Source organism: Cnephaeus nilssonii (assembly GCF_951640355.1).
Source record: "Cnephaeus nilssonii genome assembly, chromosome: 11".
In the NCBI taxonomy this organism is placed as follows: Eukaryota; Metazoa; Chordata; class Mammalia; order Chiroptera; family Vespertilionidae; genus Cnephaeus; species Cnephaeus nilssonii.
Window position 1 is genome coordinate 54248834 of NC_137082.1, and position 15510 is coordinate 54264343.

The 15510-nt window shown below is 45.4% G+C and overlaps 1 protein-coding gene across 1 annotated transcript; it reads left to right on the top strand.

Moving 5' to 3' along the window:
• The first annotated feature begins 839 nt into the window (after positions 1-839).
• Positions 840-14333, top strand: RBFA (ribosome binding factor A). Its single transcript, XM_079783927.1, has 7 exons — positions 840-1051; positions 4503-4545; positions 6254-6430; positions 7021-7133; positions 11145-11229; positions 13192-13265; positions 13713-14333. Exons 1-7 carry the CDS (start codon positions 891-893, stop codon positions 14101-14103), a joined length of 1044 nt encoding a protein of 347 aa, XP_079640053.1. The 5' UTR covers positions 840-890; the 3' UTR covers positions 14104-14333.
• Positions 14334-15510: the final 1177 nt, after the last annotated feature.

Sequence of the window (15510 nt, forward strand, 5' to 3'; positions counted from 1 at the left end):
CCGGTCAAGGGCATGTACCTTGGTTGCAGGCACATCCCCAGTTGGGGGTGTGCAAGAGGCAGCTGATCGATGTTTCTGACTCTCTTTCCCTCTCCCTTCCTCTCTGTGGAAAATCAATAAAATATATTTTAAAAAAAGAAAGAAAACATTAGGCATGCGCAAAGGAAGGGGCAGTGAAAACAGGCAGACACATGAGGGGCTCCACTCCAGGATACCCCAACCACAAGCAAACAGCTCTTACCCGCCTGCTCCCTTCCCTTGCTATTTTGTGTCAGCGGAGCTGCAAAGTGACCTTGCTTGTTAGGTCCGAGCGTTTACATAAACTGTACTCCCAGCAGTCTTCTGGCTTGTGCGCTTCCAAGAGGTAAAAATTCACCTTGCCGCCTGGCCCCGCCCGCCGCTCCGAGTCCCGCCCACCCGTCCTCTAGGCCCCGCCCCTCCACGTCACCCGTCCCGCGCCCTCCACACCGCTTCACGCGCGCGTCGCCCAGGCCCGCGACGCCCCACCCAACGTCACTCCGCCCGGTACACGCGTCACCACACCTCGCGTCGCCCTGCCCCGCCGCTTCTCATCCCGCCTACACGTCCTCCGGGCCCTGCCCCGCCCACGTCGCCCCGCCCCACTCCGCACGCACGTCTCCCCGTGTGCACGTAGCCCCGCCCCACATTTTACCTTCCGCCCCGCCGGAGTCGCTCCACCTCAAGTTTCCCGCACCGCGGCTTCAAGTTCCTCCTACTCGACCTCGGGGCCCCGCCCCACTGCACGTCGCCCCGCCCCGCCCCACTGCACGTCGCCCCGCCCCGCGTCACGTCGCCCCGCCCCGCGTCACGTCGCTCCGCCCCGCGAGCTGCCCCTCACGGTGCTCTGCCCCAGGGCTCTCTCGGGGACTATGTGGGTGGCGGCCCGCCGGCTGTGGGGACACCCTGCGGGGCTCTGGATGGTGCTCGGCGGCCGCAAGGCGGGGCTTCTTCCTGGCGGTGTCCGAGACCTGCATGGCTCCCCAGTCTCCTGCGGCAAGAACCTGCTCAAGAAATTTGCCTCGAAAACCAAGTAAGGGATGGGGGGGGGGGTAAGGGATGGGGGCGGTTCACTTACGGTAGGGAGGGGCAGGGAACCGGGGTGGTGCCTACCTACCCGACTGGGGTCCGCGGAGGGATGGCGGGGGTCCACGGGGCGGGGGGTGGGATCCACGGATGGGCGGCGGTGCCCACGGGGCGGGCATGGGGCCCACTACGCCGGGTTCCGCGGACGGCGGGGTCCATGGCACCCCTTCAGCAAGTGCAGCCTTTGCTCGTTAAATTAATGATTATTGAAAGATCGCCAGCAATTCCACTTGGTTAACATTTGCGTTTTTCCTGCCCAACCTTTTATCTGTTCTTTCACAGTTGAGATAATAGTCTCCTAAAAATTGCCAGTAGTATGAAGCAAAATGATGTCTATTATACGTTTATGTTGATTCTTGTTACCAGTAGCATTTTTCAGAAGAGTAGTTTCATCAGAGAAGAAAATTAGAAAAACATGAAAAATTTTCTTTCCATATTAATGCTTTCCTTGCGGGTGGGCTTAATTTGAGAAATAAATTTGAAAGTTTGTCAAGATAGATTTTTATGGTTAGAGATAGAGATAATGAAATATGTTAATACCTATACCACTTTTTAGATATATGTGGTAGATTTTATTTTTGTTTTAATAGACTACTTTTTAAAAGTTTTAGATTTATGAAAAATTTGGCAAAGATAGTACAGAGTTTCCATAAAACCATACCCTTGTTTTAACATCTTACATTATTAGTCTGGTACATTTTTTATAATTAATGAACCAGTATTGACATGTTATCATTAACTAAAATCCATGCATTATTTACATTTCTTATGTTTTATCTAGTGTCCTTTTTCTGTTCCAGTGTCCCATTCAGGGACCAGGTAACATGGTCATCATCATCTCTTTACTGTGGCAGTTTTGTGTGTGTGTTTTTAAAATATTTTTATTGATTTCAGAGAGGAAGGGAGAGGGAGAGGTAGATAAAAACATCAATGATGAAAGAGAATCGACTGGCTGCCTCCTGCATGCCCCCCATGGGGCATTGAGCCTGCAGCCCAGCATGTGCCCTTGGCTGGAATCGAACCTGGGACCCTTCAGTCCTCAGGCTGATGCTCTATCCACTGAGCCAAACCAGCTAGGGCAACTGTGGGAGTTTTTTAAACTGCCCCTGTTTTTGAAGACCTTGACAGTTTTAAGAAATACTGGTTAGATATTTTTAGGATGCCTCTCTGTTGTGGTTTGTGTGATGTCTTTCTCATGATTATACTGGGGTTATAGGTTTTGGGGAGGAAGACCATAGAGGTTAAGTGCCATTTACATAGCATCCTGTCTGGGGCACATGCTATCACATGGTTTATCACGGTTGACTTTAGCTTTGATCACTAACTGAGCTTGTTCTATCAGGTGTATCCACTATAAAGGTACTTACCACCCATTATATACTGTCGTCTTTGGGGGGAAGTCACCATGTGCAGCCCACTCGTGAGTGGGAGTTATGCTCATGAATTATTTGGAATTCTGTATGGGTGATGCGTTTCTTCCACATTTATGAATCCAGTTAGTACGGGCTCATCCTATCTAATAAAAGAGTAATATGCAAATCAACCGAACGGCAGAATGACTGGTCGCTATGACGCGCACTGACCTCCAGGGGGCAGACACTCAATGCAGGAGCTGCCCCCTGGTGGTCACTGCACTCCCATAGAGGGAGTGCCGCTCAGCCAGAAGCCAGGCTCACAGCTGGTGAGTGCAGCAGCGGTGGCAGGAAGCTCTCCGGCCTCCGCAGCACCGCTAAGGCTTAGGCCCGCTCCCCTAAGCCGGCAGTCGGACATCCCCCGACCGAGGGCTCCTGTACTATGAGAGGGCTCAGGCCTGGATGAGGGACTCCCATCCCCCCAAGTGCACAAATTTCATGCACCGGGCCTCTAGTAGGTTATAATCCAGTACTCCTTTGTTTTGCTCAACTTGTTCCAGTTTGACCATTAGGAGTTCTTTCAGTTGGATCCTATATCCCTCTGGGTATCATTATTATGGGGTTTGTGGTGGGTTTTACATTTTTTATTTTCATCCTAGAGGCCTAGTGCATGAAATTCATGCGCGGGTAGGGTCCCTAGCGGCTGCCGGCTGGGGCCTCCCTTTCCCCAGCTGCCTGCCACCGCCACTCCCTGGTGGTCAGCACGTGTCTCCCAGTCATTTGAACTCCCGCCTGTGGGGACAATTTGCATATTAGCCTTTTATTATATAGGATTTTATTTTTTTGGTTTTGGTAATCCTCACTCGATATTTCTTCCATTGATTTTTAGAGAGAATAGAGGGAAGGAGGGTGGGGAGAGGTAGAGAGGGAGAGAAATATCTACGTGAGAGGGACACATCGATTGCTTGCCTCCCACATGGGCTGGTGATCAGTCCTACAACCCAGGTACATGCCCTTGACCAGGAATTCAAATGGCAACCCTTAGGTCTGCCAGCCAATGCTCTAACCACTGAGCACACCAATCAGGGTTATTTTTAGCACTTCCTTACTTTGTGGCACTATTGGAAGCCTCAGTTCTAGAATCAGCCATTTCTCCAAGGAGTTCTAGTTCTTCTTGATGGAGAATGGCCTTAGAAGCCATGATTTGAGGGCTGAGTATGTTCATGCTATTGGGGTGTCTGTCTTTTAGGCCCTTTCAGCTGACAAAGCAAAAATATAGGAGTTTATGTTAACTCATGTATATATACTAACTGTAAACATTTCTGTATGTCACCATCTGAATCTGTTGTAAGTGAAACTTGAGTTCATATAAATCTCCAACTCTAATTCACTGTCACACGGACCATTCTAGTTTCCTTTCCTTGCTCATCTGGAACCTCCCCCTGCACCAATGAGAAGCACCTGTTTACTTAGTTGTTCAACCCCAGAGTCATTCACCTATACCTCCTGGAGATAGCTTTATCAGGTAGAGTGCATGCTCCCGTGCAGCTGGGGATGTGTATTGTTAAGACCCCCTTTCTCTACCTTTGGGACGAGAAGTAGACTGTGAGTAAAAATTATGAGGTTGAGCCCAGCCGATGTGGTTCAGTAGTTGAGCATCTGACCCATGAACCAAGAGATCCTGGTTCCATTCTTGGTCAGGACATATGCCCAGGTTGTGGGCTTGATCCCTAGTGGGGGACATGCAGGAGGCAGCTGAATTATGTCTCTCTCATCGATGTTTCCATATAGCCCTCTCCATTCCTCTCTCTCTCTCAAATCAATAAAAACATTACAAAAAAATTATGAGGTTGAATTGAAACTGTCTTCTCTCTCTCCCCCGCAGCCCATGTTGTTGTCAATTCAGTAGATTCCCAGTCTCATAATATCAGTGTCTAAGTTTAGCTCCTTAGAAACAGTTCTGGTATCATAAGCTCAAGTTAGCATATGTAACTTTTCTCTAATTTGCTGTCAATGTCTAACATAATTCTTATTTTCTCGCCATAGAAAGAAGTTTTGGTATGAAGGCCCTTCCCTGGGCTCTCACATAGTAAGTAGAGTGGCAGCAATGAGCACCTTCACAGCCTTGATGGGCTTGAGGTTCCAGAAGTCGGCAAAGCTCCAGCCTGGCAGTCCTTCCATTTCCATATTGGAGAGGACAGAGTCTGTAGGGGTGGGACTGGATGAATTGGTAACATGGAATTTGGACCTTAAAAAAAATTACTAACACTAAAGTTTTCCAGAATGTCATATCTGTGATCAAATTCTGACATAGTAATGTTCATTCAGTTTTTAATTTTTAAATATATTTTTTATTGATTTCAGAGAGGAAGGGAGAGGGAGAGAGAGATAGAAACATCAGGGATGAGAGAGAATCATTGATTGGCTGCCTCTTGCACGCCCCCCACTGGGGACCAAGTCCACAACCGGGGCATGTGCTCTTTTTTGGCAGGAAAACAAACTTTATTGAGCCCCCCGCCCTAGTTCTCTTTCTCCTGTACAGTCTTGATTCTCCATAGACGCCCATTCCGAGGGGCAGCAATGAGACCCACTTTTCGGCCAGCAGGGGCCAGGGCATGTGCTCTTGACCAGAATCAAACCTGGGACCCTTCAGTCCACAAGATGACACTCTATCCACTGAGCCAAACTGGCAAGAGCCATTCAGTTTTTAATGTGTGTGTATAAAACACACATACTTATAGGTACATTGCAAAAGTTTATGTAATTAATGACCTGGGGACATTGATAGAAAAAAATAAACTGTGTATACTAAAAACCACTGAATTGTACATGTTAAGAGGGAGGATTTTATAATGTGTGGATTATATTTCAGTAAACATTTTTCTTGAAAAATATATACTGGCAGTAATTTTTAAAAAATATATTTTTATTGATTTCAGAGAGGAAGGGAGAGAGAAATAGAAACATTAATGATGAGAGAGAATCATCGGCTGCTCCTGCATGCCCCCTACTTGGGTTCGAGCCTGAAAACTGGGCATGTGCCTTTGACTGGAATTGAACCCGGGATCCTTCAGTCCTCAGGCCAACACTCTATCCACTGAGCCAAACCAGCCAAGGCAGTAATTTTTTCTTTAAAATATATATTTTTTTATTTCAGAGAGAAAGGGAGAGAGAGAGAGAAACATCAATGATGAGAGAGAATCATTCATCGGCTGCCTCCTACACTCCCCACACTGGGGGATCAAGTCCATAACCCAGGCATGTGCCCTGACCGGGAATTGAACCCTAATCTCCTGGGTCATTGGTCAGCGCTCAACCATTGAGCCATGCTGGCCGGGCAGTAATTTTTATTTTATTTATTTATTTATTTTAATATATTTTATTGATTTTTTTACAGAGAGGAAGGGAGAGGGATATAGAGTTAGAAACATCGCTGAGAGAGAAACATCGATCAGCTGCCTCCTGCACACCTCCTACCAGGGATCTGCCCGCAACCAAGGTATATGACCTTGACCGGAATCGAACCTGGGAACTTTCAGTCCACAGGCTGACGCTCTATCCACTGAGCCAAACTGGTTAGGGCCGGGCAGTAATTTTTATCTTGGAGGAATGCTAGGTAAAATCTGGAAGGATCCAGCTCTGTAAAATAAACTTATCTTAAAGCTAAGGTGGTTGAGTGTAACATTTGTTTCTTGTTTATCAAGGTGTTCAAATTCTTCCCAGCTGCCTTTATTGTAAGTTAGTACAAGTTTAATGTACAATCTAATGTTATTTTGTGTCTGTTCTTCCTAATGCAGACTTACAAGCCATCCAAGTTGGAACTCCTAACAAAGAGCACATTAAAGAAAACCAGGAAGGAAGACCATGTGCGCCTGAGGGCCCTGAATGGCCTCCTCTACAAAGCGATCAGCGATTTGCTGTGCACCCCTGAAGTGAGCCAAGAGATCTATGACCTGAATGTGGAGCTGTCCAAGGTAGACTGCAGGGGCCAAACCAAGAAATGGGACTGAGGATTGCTGGCCTAACCGTTACTCACAAGGTCTTTAGTGTGGGTTGTAGAAGTGATGCTAAGGGTGGCCATTTAAGTACTGAAGACAGATGGAGGGGATGATTAAATCAGGTACAAAATCAGGGAAGGGAGGTATCTGACCAGATAGCACCAAGTGTGTGGTCAGACGCCCAGTGAGTGTTGATGTCATAGAGCATTCAAAGACCTGTGGGTCAGATGAGAAGTTGATATGTCTGCCTTTGTCTCGGAGTAAAGAAGGAGGTGACTTCCTGCCATCTGTCCACTTAGAGTGAGTTTAGCCAAAGGGAAGTAGTGAGGAGAATAGTAGCATTTCAGATGTTTTCAGTGGTTGGGGTTGGGAAGGTGAGGGTTTGGTTTCTGGCCCCACTTCATCAGCTGAGAGTGTGCGCAGGAGATGGTGGCTTTTGATAGTGCAGCTGGAGCACTAGCTCTGGGGAGGTGGACATGCTGTCTCGTTAGTTTCCATCTCCTGTGCATTGTTTGCGGAAAACCCACTTAAACTGAAAGGGATTTGCTGGGGGGGGCGGGTGTCAGGTGTCTTTGACCTCAGACTTCTCCGCCTGCCGTGTGTACTGGAGGACGACTGGCTCTGCTGAGCAGAATGCACACACCCAGGTCACTCTGAAGCGATTCTCAGGACATATGAGGTGAGGATGCTTTGCTTGCCAAGTGTATTTGCTTTTGCAGCATCTGGAATTTCCCAGCCTGTTTCATGATGTATTTTTGCTTTTGAGGGAAATTTTGGAAGCATTTTTTTTTTTTTTTTCCTCACCCGAAGATTTGTTGGTTTTTATTTATTTACTTATTTTAGAGAGAGAGAAAGAAATATCGATCTCTCTCCTGTGCACACCCCAACTGGAGACCTAACCTGCAACCTACATAGGTGCCCTGACCGGGAATTGAGCCCGTAACCCTTCGGTGTATAGATGATATTCCAATCAACTGAGCTACCCAGGCAGGACTGGAAGCATTGTCTTGAACTTCAGAGTATAATTTACATTTTCATATAAGCCATAATCTAGGCAAGAGTTTCTCAATGTGTCATCCTCTATCCCTAGGGGACCCCAATATCTTTTGAGGGATTCATGAGGTTAAAACTATTTTCATAGTAAGGTGTTATTTTCTTTTCTCACTGTGTGGACATTTGCACTGAAGCCACAGAGGACCTGTAGTCATCATAGCTTCATCCCACATGCTCACATGAGCGCTAGCCTATAGGCTGAAGAGTCCTGGGTTCAATTCTGGTCAAGGTCACATGCCTTGGTTGCAAGCTCAGTCTGGCTGGAGTGCGTGCAGGAGGCAACCAATCAGTGAAACATCGATGTTTCTCTCTCTGTGTCTTTCCCTCTCCGTTCCACTCTCCCTAAAAGTCAACGGAAAAAATATCCTCGGGTGAGGATTAATAAAAAAGAAACAAATAAGGGTTCCCTTGATGGATAAGTAAAAGTTACCAATATTATTAAATTTTGACCTTTGGGTTTATGTCTTTTTTAATGTTACTTTTTTTACTGATGTTAGAAAGAGGAGGGAAGAGGGAGAGAGATAGAAAGAAACATCGATGAGAGAGAAACATTAACATTGATTGGGGATCAAGCCCGCAACCAGGGCATGTGCCCTGATTGGGAATCAAATGGTGACCTCTTGATGCAAGAGTCAACCACTGAGCCACATTGATTGGGCAAGAATACTTGTCTTTTTAGTATTGTGTGTGGTGGGAAGTGTGCGTGGAGCCCCTGCTGTGTGCTGAGGTGGGGTGGCTGTCCCTGGGAAGAACGCTGCAGGTGATGAAGTAGAGACTTTTTCACTTGAAGGAGCAAGAGAACCAACTACAGTTTTTCAGATTTGGGTATTTAACAGACACTTTCTGCAAATGGGCCAAGTGAACCTGTCACTTCAGGGAAATCAACTGACCATACCTGTTGCCAATGATAAAATTCAGGCTTTGATGTAAAAATCAGAATTTTAGAAAACATCACGGCCGCTGCAAGTTTGACAGCTTTCCAATAAATACTATTAAGTACTGATGAGATTGGTGGTGATGCCAACAAAGGCAGTGTTGTGTGGTGAAATGTGTCAGTCAACCTTCCAAAAACCTGCATCACTTGCTGACCCAGTGTTTCCAGATGACCAGTGTGTGAGGTTACAGAATCACGCATAGGGAAAGGTCAGAATCCAAGAGAGACCGGGGAGTTTAATGTGACAGTGAGGCATGTTCATTGGTTTCAGATTCCACATTGCAACTAACCTTTAAAAAACTATTACGTGTTGAGTTTTTGTTTAGTATAAAAAAGATCCATATTTTTCTTAAGGTTGTTCATATAGTCCTCCATTTTTCACTAACAAATCTATGTGGGGCCCTAACCGGTTTAGCTCAGTGGATAGAGCGTCGGCCTGCGGACTCAAGTGTCCCAGTTTCAATTCCGGTCAAGGGCATGTACCTTGGTTGCGGGCACATCCCCAGTAGGGAGTGTGCACGAGGCAGCTGATCGATGTTTCTCTCTCATCGATGTTTCTAACTCTCTATCCCTCTCCCTTCCTCTCTGTAAAAAATCTATAAAATATATATATATATTAAAAAAAAATCTATGTGGGGCCAGATTTTCTTCTTATATTTCAACCAAAATAACATCAGAACAGATTGAATGCAGATGCAAATATGAGAATCCAGCTGTTTTTCATTAAGTGGGGCATTAAAGAAATTTGCAACTGTAATACAGTGCCACTCTTTTCAGTAATTATTTTTGGAAAATAACAGTTATTTTCCATTAAAAATTTCTATTTGAATGTTTAGTGGGTTTACTTTATTTATTGCTTTTGAGAGAGAGGGAGAGAAAGAGAGAGAGAAAGATCGATTTGTTGTCCCACTTATGCATTCATTGGTTGATTCTTGTATGTGCCCTGACCAGGGATCAAACCTGCATGACTTATCAGATGACTCTAACCAAACTGGCCAGAGCCTAGTGGGTTTACTTTAAATGAATGAATAGCCCTGACTGGTTTGGCTCAGTGGATAGAGCGTCAGCCTTCAGACTGAAGGGTCCCGGGTTCGATTCCGGTCAGGGGCATGTACCTTGGTTGTGGGCACAACCCCAGTGGAGGGTGTGCAGGAGGCGGCTGATTGATGTTTCTCTCTCATCTCATTGATGTTTCTAACTCTCTATCCCTCTCTCTTCCTCTCTGTAGAAATCAATAAAATATTTTTTAAATGAATTAATAAATACATATTTTTAATTTTTTATTTTAATTTCTAGTATGGTAAATATTGATGAATATAACTCATATAAACAAAAGATCTTTGGGGTCCTCAGGAATGTTTTTAGTGTAAAGGAATCCTGAAGTTTTGAGAACTGGTGAGCTGGGTGATAGTAAAGAAGTTATTCAGTTTTCTTCTCTGGCTTAAAAAAAAGTCCAGAAACCCAACCAACCAGCACTCAGAATTGGAATCCCTCCTTCCTGCTTCCCTCTGCTTTCTCTGTGGCTCTCACCTCTCACCATATATCATCTTGTGTTGCCAGGAGAAGGGGCAGATGTTGAGAAGTCAGAGTTGTACAAGGAGCTTGTATTTTCACATCATCTGTGTAGCTCTCTTGCATGGTGATCACTGACACCTGTCACAGTGATCCCTAAGAGTCTGTAAAGGTGTGTACTAAAGAATGGTCAGTTAATTTGATTTTTACATTTAACAGAAACAAGAAAATGAGAAATTTCCAACAAGTGTTTAGATAACAGTATTGTTTTCTAATTGATTTTTAGGTAGTTAGAAAATTTAGTTAAAGCATAATGTTCCTTTTCCCAACTCTGATCAGCCAGGGTTTAGTATAGGTTTTTTCATAACCATGTACCTAGATCTGCTGTCACTGAGTAAATACACTACACATCACAGCTGCATTTTCACTGGATACTTGCACCGTAATTTACCTTTTATCTGCTTGTTGCATGACTGAATAATACATCTGTGTGACATCTGGGTGGTTGGGGACTGTGTTGGTGTCATTGCCAATGCATGTCCATTGGATAGAGGATGAAACATTGATGGGTGGTTAGTGACTAACCATGGAGGCCAAGGCCAAGGCCAAAGTGATGCCCAGGAGGGCATACAGGTTTATTATTTTTTTACTAGTCTTCACCTGAAGGTATTTTTCCATTGATTTTTTTTCTTTTTTTTTAGAGAGAGAGAGTGGAAGAGAGAGGGAAAGAGAGAAACATTTGATGTGAGAGAAACACATCGATTGCTTGCCTCCTCCACAGGCCTTGGTCAGGGCTCATGCCAGGGAGGAACCTGCAACCAAGGTACGTGCACTTGACCGAAATCAAACCCAGGACCCTTTGTTCTGCAAGCCGACGTTCTATCCACTGAGCCAAACCTCTAGGGCAAGGGCCTCTAAGTTTAGGTCAGTTTATTTACAGGGATCTCAATAAATAATTGCATCTAGAGAATTAAAAACAGTTGTGGTGATGATGCATTTCTTATCCCTTTTGTAATGTGCAGTTGGCTAAAGACCTTTCTGGGCTGACATTTTCATTTTTTAATAATGTGATAAGCAAATCTTATTTTTTATGTCTTTGTGAGATTATCACATATTTTTGTTTCTGTCACTCTCACACCTCTCATGTAAATGTCACCTGCCACAGCACTAATCTGCATTGTCTCTCTCCAGGCATCTTTTGATGTCCCAGCAGACTCTGAGGAACGTGCCACCAATAGTGTTTGTTCAGGACAAACAGCATGCAGCTCTAGCTGAGGTGAGTCCTTGAAATCATAGACTTTATGAAGTAAACTTTTACATAGGTAAGGTTTCTAAAAAGATAATGCTTACAGTTTACCAAAGTAATACTTGAAAGGGTACAAATGAACAGACAAACTCCCATGCTCATTCTCAGGCTGAGTCACCAGATGTAACCTCATTTTCTTGTTCTAATTTTTTTCTTTTTAATCCTCACCCCAGGATATGTTTTTATTGATTTCAGAGAGAGAGGAAGGGGGAGATAAGAAAACATTGATGTGAGATAAACATTGATCTGTTGCCCCCTTTACGCACTCTGACTGGGAATTGAACCTGCAGCCTTTTGGTATACTGGATGACACTTCAAACAACTGAGCCACCCGCCTAGGGCTTTAATTTTTTTAAAATATGTTTTTATTGATTTCAGAGAGGAAGGGAAAGGGAGAGAGGGATAGAAACATCAACGATAAGAGAGAATCATTGATCGGCTGCCTCCTGCACTGCCCCTACTGGGGATCAAGCCTGTAACCCAGGCATGTGCCTTGGCCAGGAATGGAACCATGACCTCCTGTTTCATAGGTTGATGCTCAACCACTGAACAACACCAGCCGGGCCTGGGCTTTAATTATTATTTTTAATGCTTATCTCTGTAATTCTTAACTAGTGAACCAAATCTCCAGTTCTCGATTTATAAACTTGAGGCAGCCAGAGCTACCCTCCTGTGCTTTCCGTCTTCTCTCATTTCCTGGATTGCAATCCACCAATGGTTATTATTATTATTACTGTTGCAGATTTGTGCACCAGTGGGGTCCCTCGGCCTGGCTTGCAGGGATCAGGCTGAAACCAGCAGTCCGACATCTCCCGAGGGGTCCCAGATTGTGAGAGGGCGCAGGCCAGGTCGAGGGACCCCACAGGTGTATGAATCCATGTACCGGGCCTCTAGTATGCATATAAGATCTTTGGTTAATCTCTTCCCGCCCTCTCCTCTCCCCACTCCTCCCTAAGATTCATCAATCTGTCCCATGTTTCCATGTTTGTGCATTGAGCGTCTGCCCCCTGGTGGACAGTGCTCATCATAGCTATCGGTCGAACGGTCACTTAGGCTTTTATATAGAGAGATTATTATCAATCCTCATTCAAGGATATGTTCTTATTGATTTCAGAGAGAGAGAGATGAAGGGAGGGGGAGAGACAGAGAGAGAAACATCAACCGGTTGCCTTCCATACATACCCTGACCGGGGATCAACCCACAACCCAGGCATGTGTCCTGACCAGGAATCGAACCAGTGACCTTTTGGTGCATGGGATGGTGCTTAACCAACTGAGCCACACTGCCCAGGGCCAATCCTGCTTGTTTTTATTTCTGCTTATCTTCGGGTTGTGCAGACTAGTTATATGTCTGGTCCAAGTTCCTGTCAGAGCGTGTGTTGGGAGTCTTTTCTCCCAGTTTGTCTTTGTTGTATCCATCTTATTTCTGGTGTTTTCTGTGCACTAATTTAACTCCTGGTTCTGCTTCTTTGCACATTTATAATTTTTATCGGTGACACTGCTTTCTGTTGCTCCAGAGTGACAGGCTGTCCGGGCTTGCACCGGAGCGGACACTGCCCCAGGAAGGCTGACTTGGTGCTGGCCGGCTTTTCCCCCAAGCACAAATCCTGTGACAAAACAAGCATTTTACAAAACAGTAGTTACTTATATAATTCAATGCAGTTACTTATATAATTCAATTAATATCCAATTGTTGTTTCGTAAATTTGACTAACATTTTCAAATTTAAATGGTTTTTAAAAACTGCTCGTCATCAAAGAAAATGTGATTATTAAAATAACAGGTGTTTGAAAGCACTGGCTATTGTATGGTCTCGTCTTTAGGAAAAGTGTCGTAAGTGCATCCAGAAGGCCTATGGCCCAGTGCAAGGTGCAGGCAGCTCTGACGCAGCACTGCGGGTGTGGTTGCTGAACTGCCCTCGTTCTTTTTCAGGTGGATCAGTTACTGGCAGTTGCTGATCTTGGACCCCCTGATGAAAAAGAAGACCTTATACAAAGTGACTTCAGGTGATACATGTGGACGTGTGCTCAGTTCTCGGGCAGATGCAAGGTGTGAGTGGCCTGCAGCAGCTCCCATGGCACTTGGTGAGGCCGAGGTGCCACTGGACCAATAATAGAATGAACCAAGTTGGCATCAAGAAATTGCCCCAAATATGGCCTAGTGTGCTGGGCATGTTTAAATGGGGGGAGGGGGAATGAACATGTGTCTAATGACCATGCAAATGGCTGCATCAGAAGTGCAAGGCCTGTGCCACACACAGGCACCAAGAGTGCTGGCTGAGTGGTCCTGGGCTGCAGAGTGCCAAAACCAAACCCCCACTGTCCTATCCTCCACAGTTTCCATTAGATAGACCTTAGCACAGTTCAGAGGCCATGGGTGTGGGAAGGTGAAGCACTAGCCCAGGAGCTCCCATGAAGTTGCTCTGGCGCTTCATCTGTGCTTCTCCCTTCCAGGGACCCTGAGGCCCCAGATGCCCCATCGCCATGTGACGCGCTGGGCCCTGCCATGCACTCGAGTCTGTGTGGAATTGATCATGAGGCTCTCAACAAGCAGATCATGGAGTACAAGAAGAGGAAAGAGAAAGGACACAGGGGCGAGAGCCCAGCATGGCTGGGGCCAGAGCAGGTGGCTGAGCTGACAAGGCAAATGAAAAGGAAGAAGAAGGCCAAGCCTCGTGTGGACGATGATCTCTCCCCCAAGAACTATCCGTGGGGGTTGGTGAGCGAAGACGACCTGGACGATGACAGGGCCCTTCAGGAGGAGTTCACCCCAGTACAGGAGTGGGAGCTCCGAGAAGCAGAGCAGGAACTAAAGGCAGAGAGAGGAAGTGACAGAAAGGATTGAGGTGACTGTTAATGATCACAAAGGGAGTGGGTGTGAGGCTTCAACTCTGCACCTGATGGAAATTCTGCTTTGAGAAGCACAGTCATTTCTAGTTTTTCACAGGAAAGCCTTTGTAGGATGTGCAGCTGAGTTACACCAGTTATTGCTCTTAGCCCTGCTATTACTGGTACTGTGGAAAGTAAGATGACCTGTGGAAAGTGCATAAAAACCTTTTAGATTGATGACAATAAGGTTGATCCTCATTATTTGTGGACTCCATATTTTTAGATTTGCCTACTCATTAACGTTTCTTCTTTTCTTTTTTTTTTTGAGATTTTAAATTAATTTTCAGAGAGAGGAAGGGAGAGAGAGAGAGAGAGGGAAAAAAGAGAGAGAAAGGTTGATGTGAGAGCGAAACATTGATTGGCTGCCTTCAGACACCTCATACCGGGATTGAGCCTGCAACCCAGGTATGTACCCTGACCAGGAATCAAACTGGCAACCTTTTAGTGCATGGGATAGCATCCAACACTTGAGCCACACTTGCAGAGTTCACTAAAATTTCTTTGTAACCCCAAAATCAATACTTGGGATATTTTCACAGTCATTCTTAGATGTGCCCAGAGAGATGAAAATTGGAATCATGCAATGCACACATCTTAGTTAAATTCAGACAAGGCAGTGCTCTACCTTCTTGTTTTCTCTCATACTCTAAACAACTGCTTTTCTAGGTTCACTTAGTACCACATTTTCCACGATTTTGTGTCTTTTGATGGTGATTTCACTATTTAAAAATAGCCCCAAGTAGGGTGGGAAAGTGCTATCTAGTTTTCCTAAGTGCAAGATGGCTGTGATGTACCTTTCAGAGAAAGAGAAGAGGTCATATGAGTATTGTTCAGGCACGAGTTAAGGAGCTGTTGGGGAAAGTAAAATGATTTTTAGGTAATCATTTAGGTAATCAGAGACAGGTGCACTGTTAAGATAAAGCATGGAGAACTTGGAACATAATTTCTATTGTAAAGTGTTTCAGAAAGGAAGTGTTGCTCTCATCTCTGCATTGCTGGCAAGCCCCCAACGCTGTTTCCTCTATAGGCATCTGGGACCAGAGGCAGTGCCCCAGCAGGGACATGGCACTAAACAGCTCTGCCTTTGCCAGCACAATTGCCCCACTGAAGGGACTGCATCACAGGACACAGGCAGACCCCTGCAGATGCTCTAGGCATGTTGATATTTGGGTAACACATGTGTGATCCCATTCGCCTTCAAAGGATGTGCATATCCTTGTGTGGGGAAAGTTTCCTAGGAGTACAGGTTGCTTCTCTCCTGACTGAAGAAGGGGGATGAACATGTGTTAAAATGTACGAGGCATGTGTTCTAATCAGGTATGTGAAGATGACAGACTTGGGAGACAACTGCCTTGAATGAAAT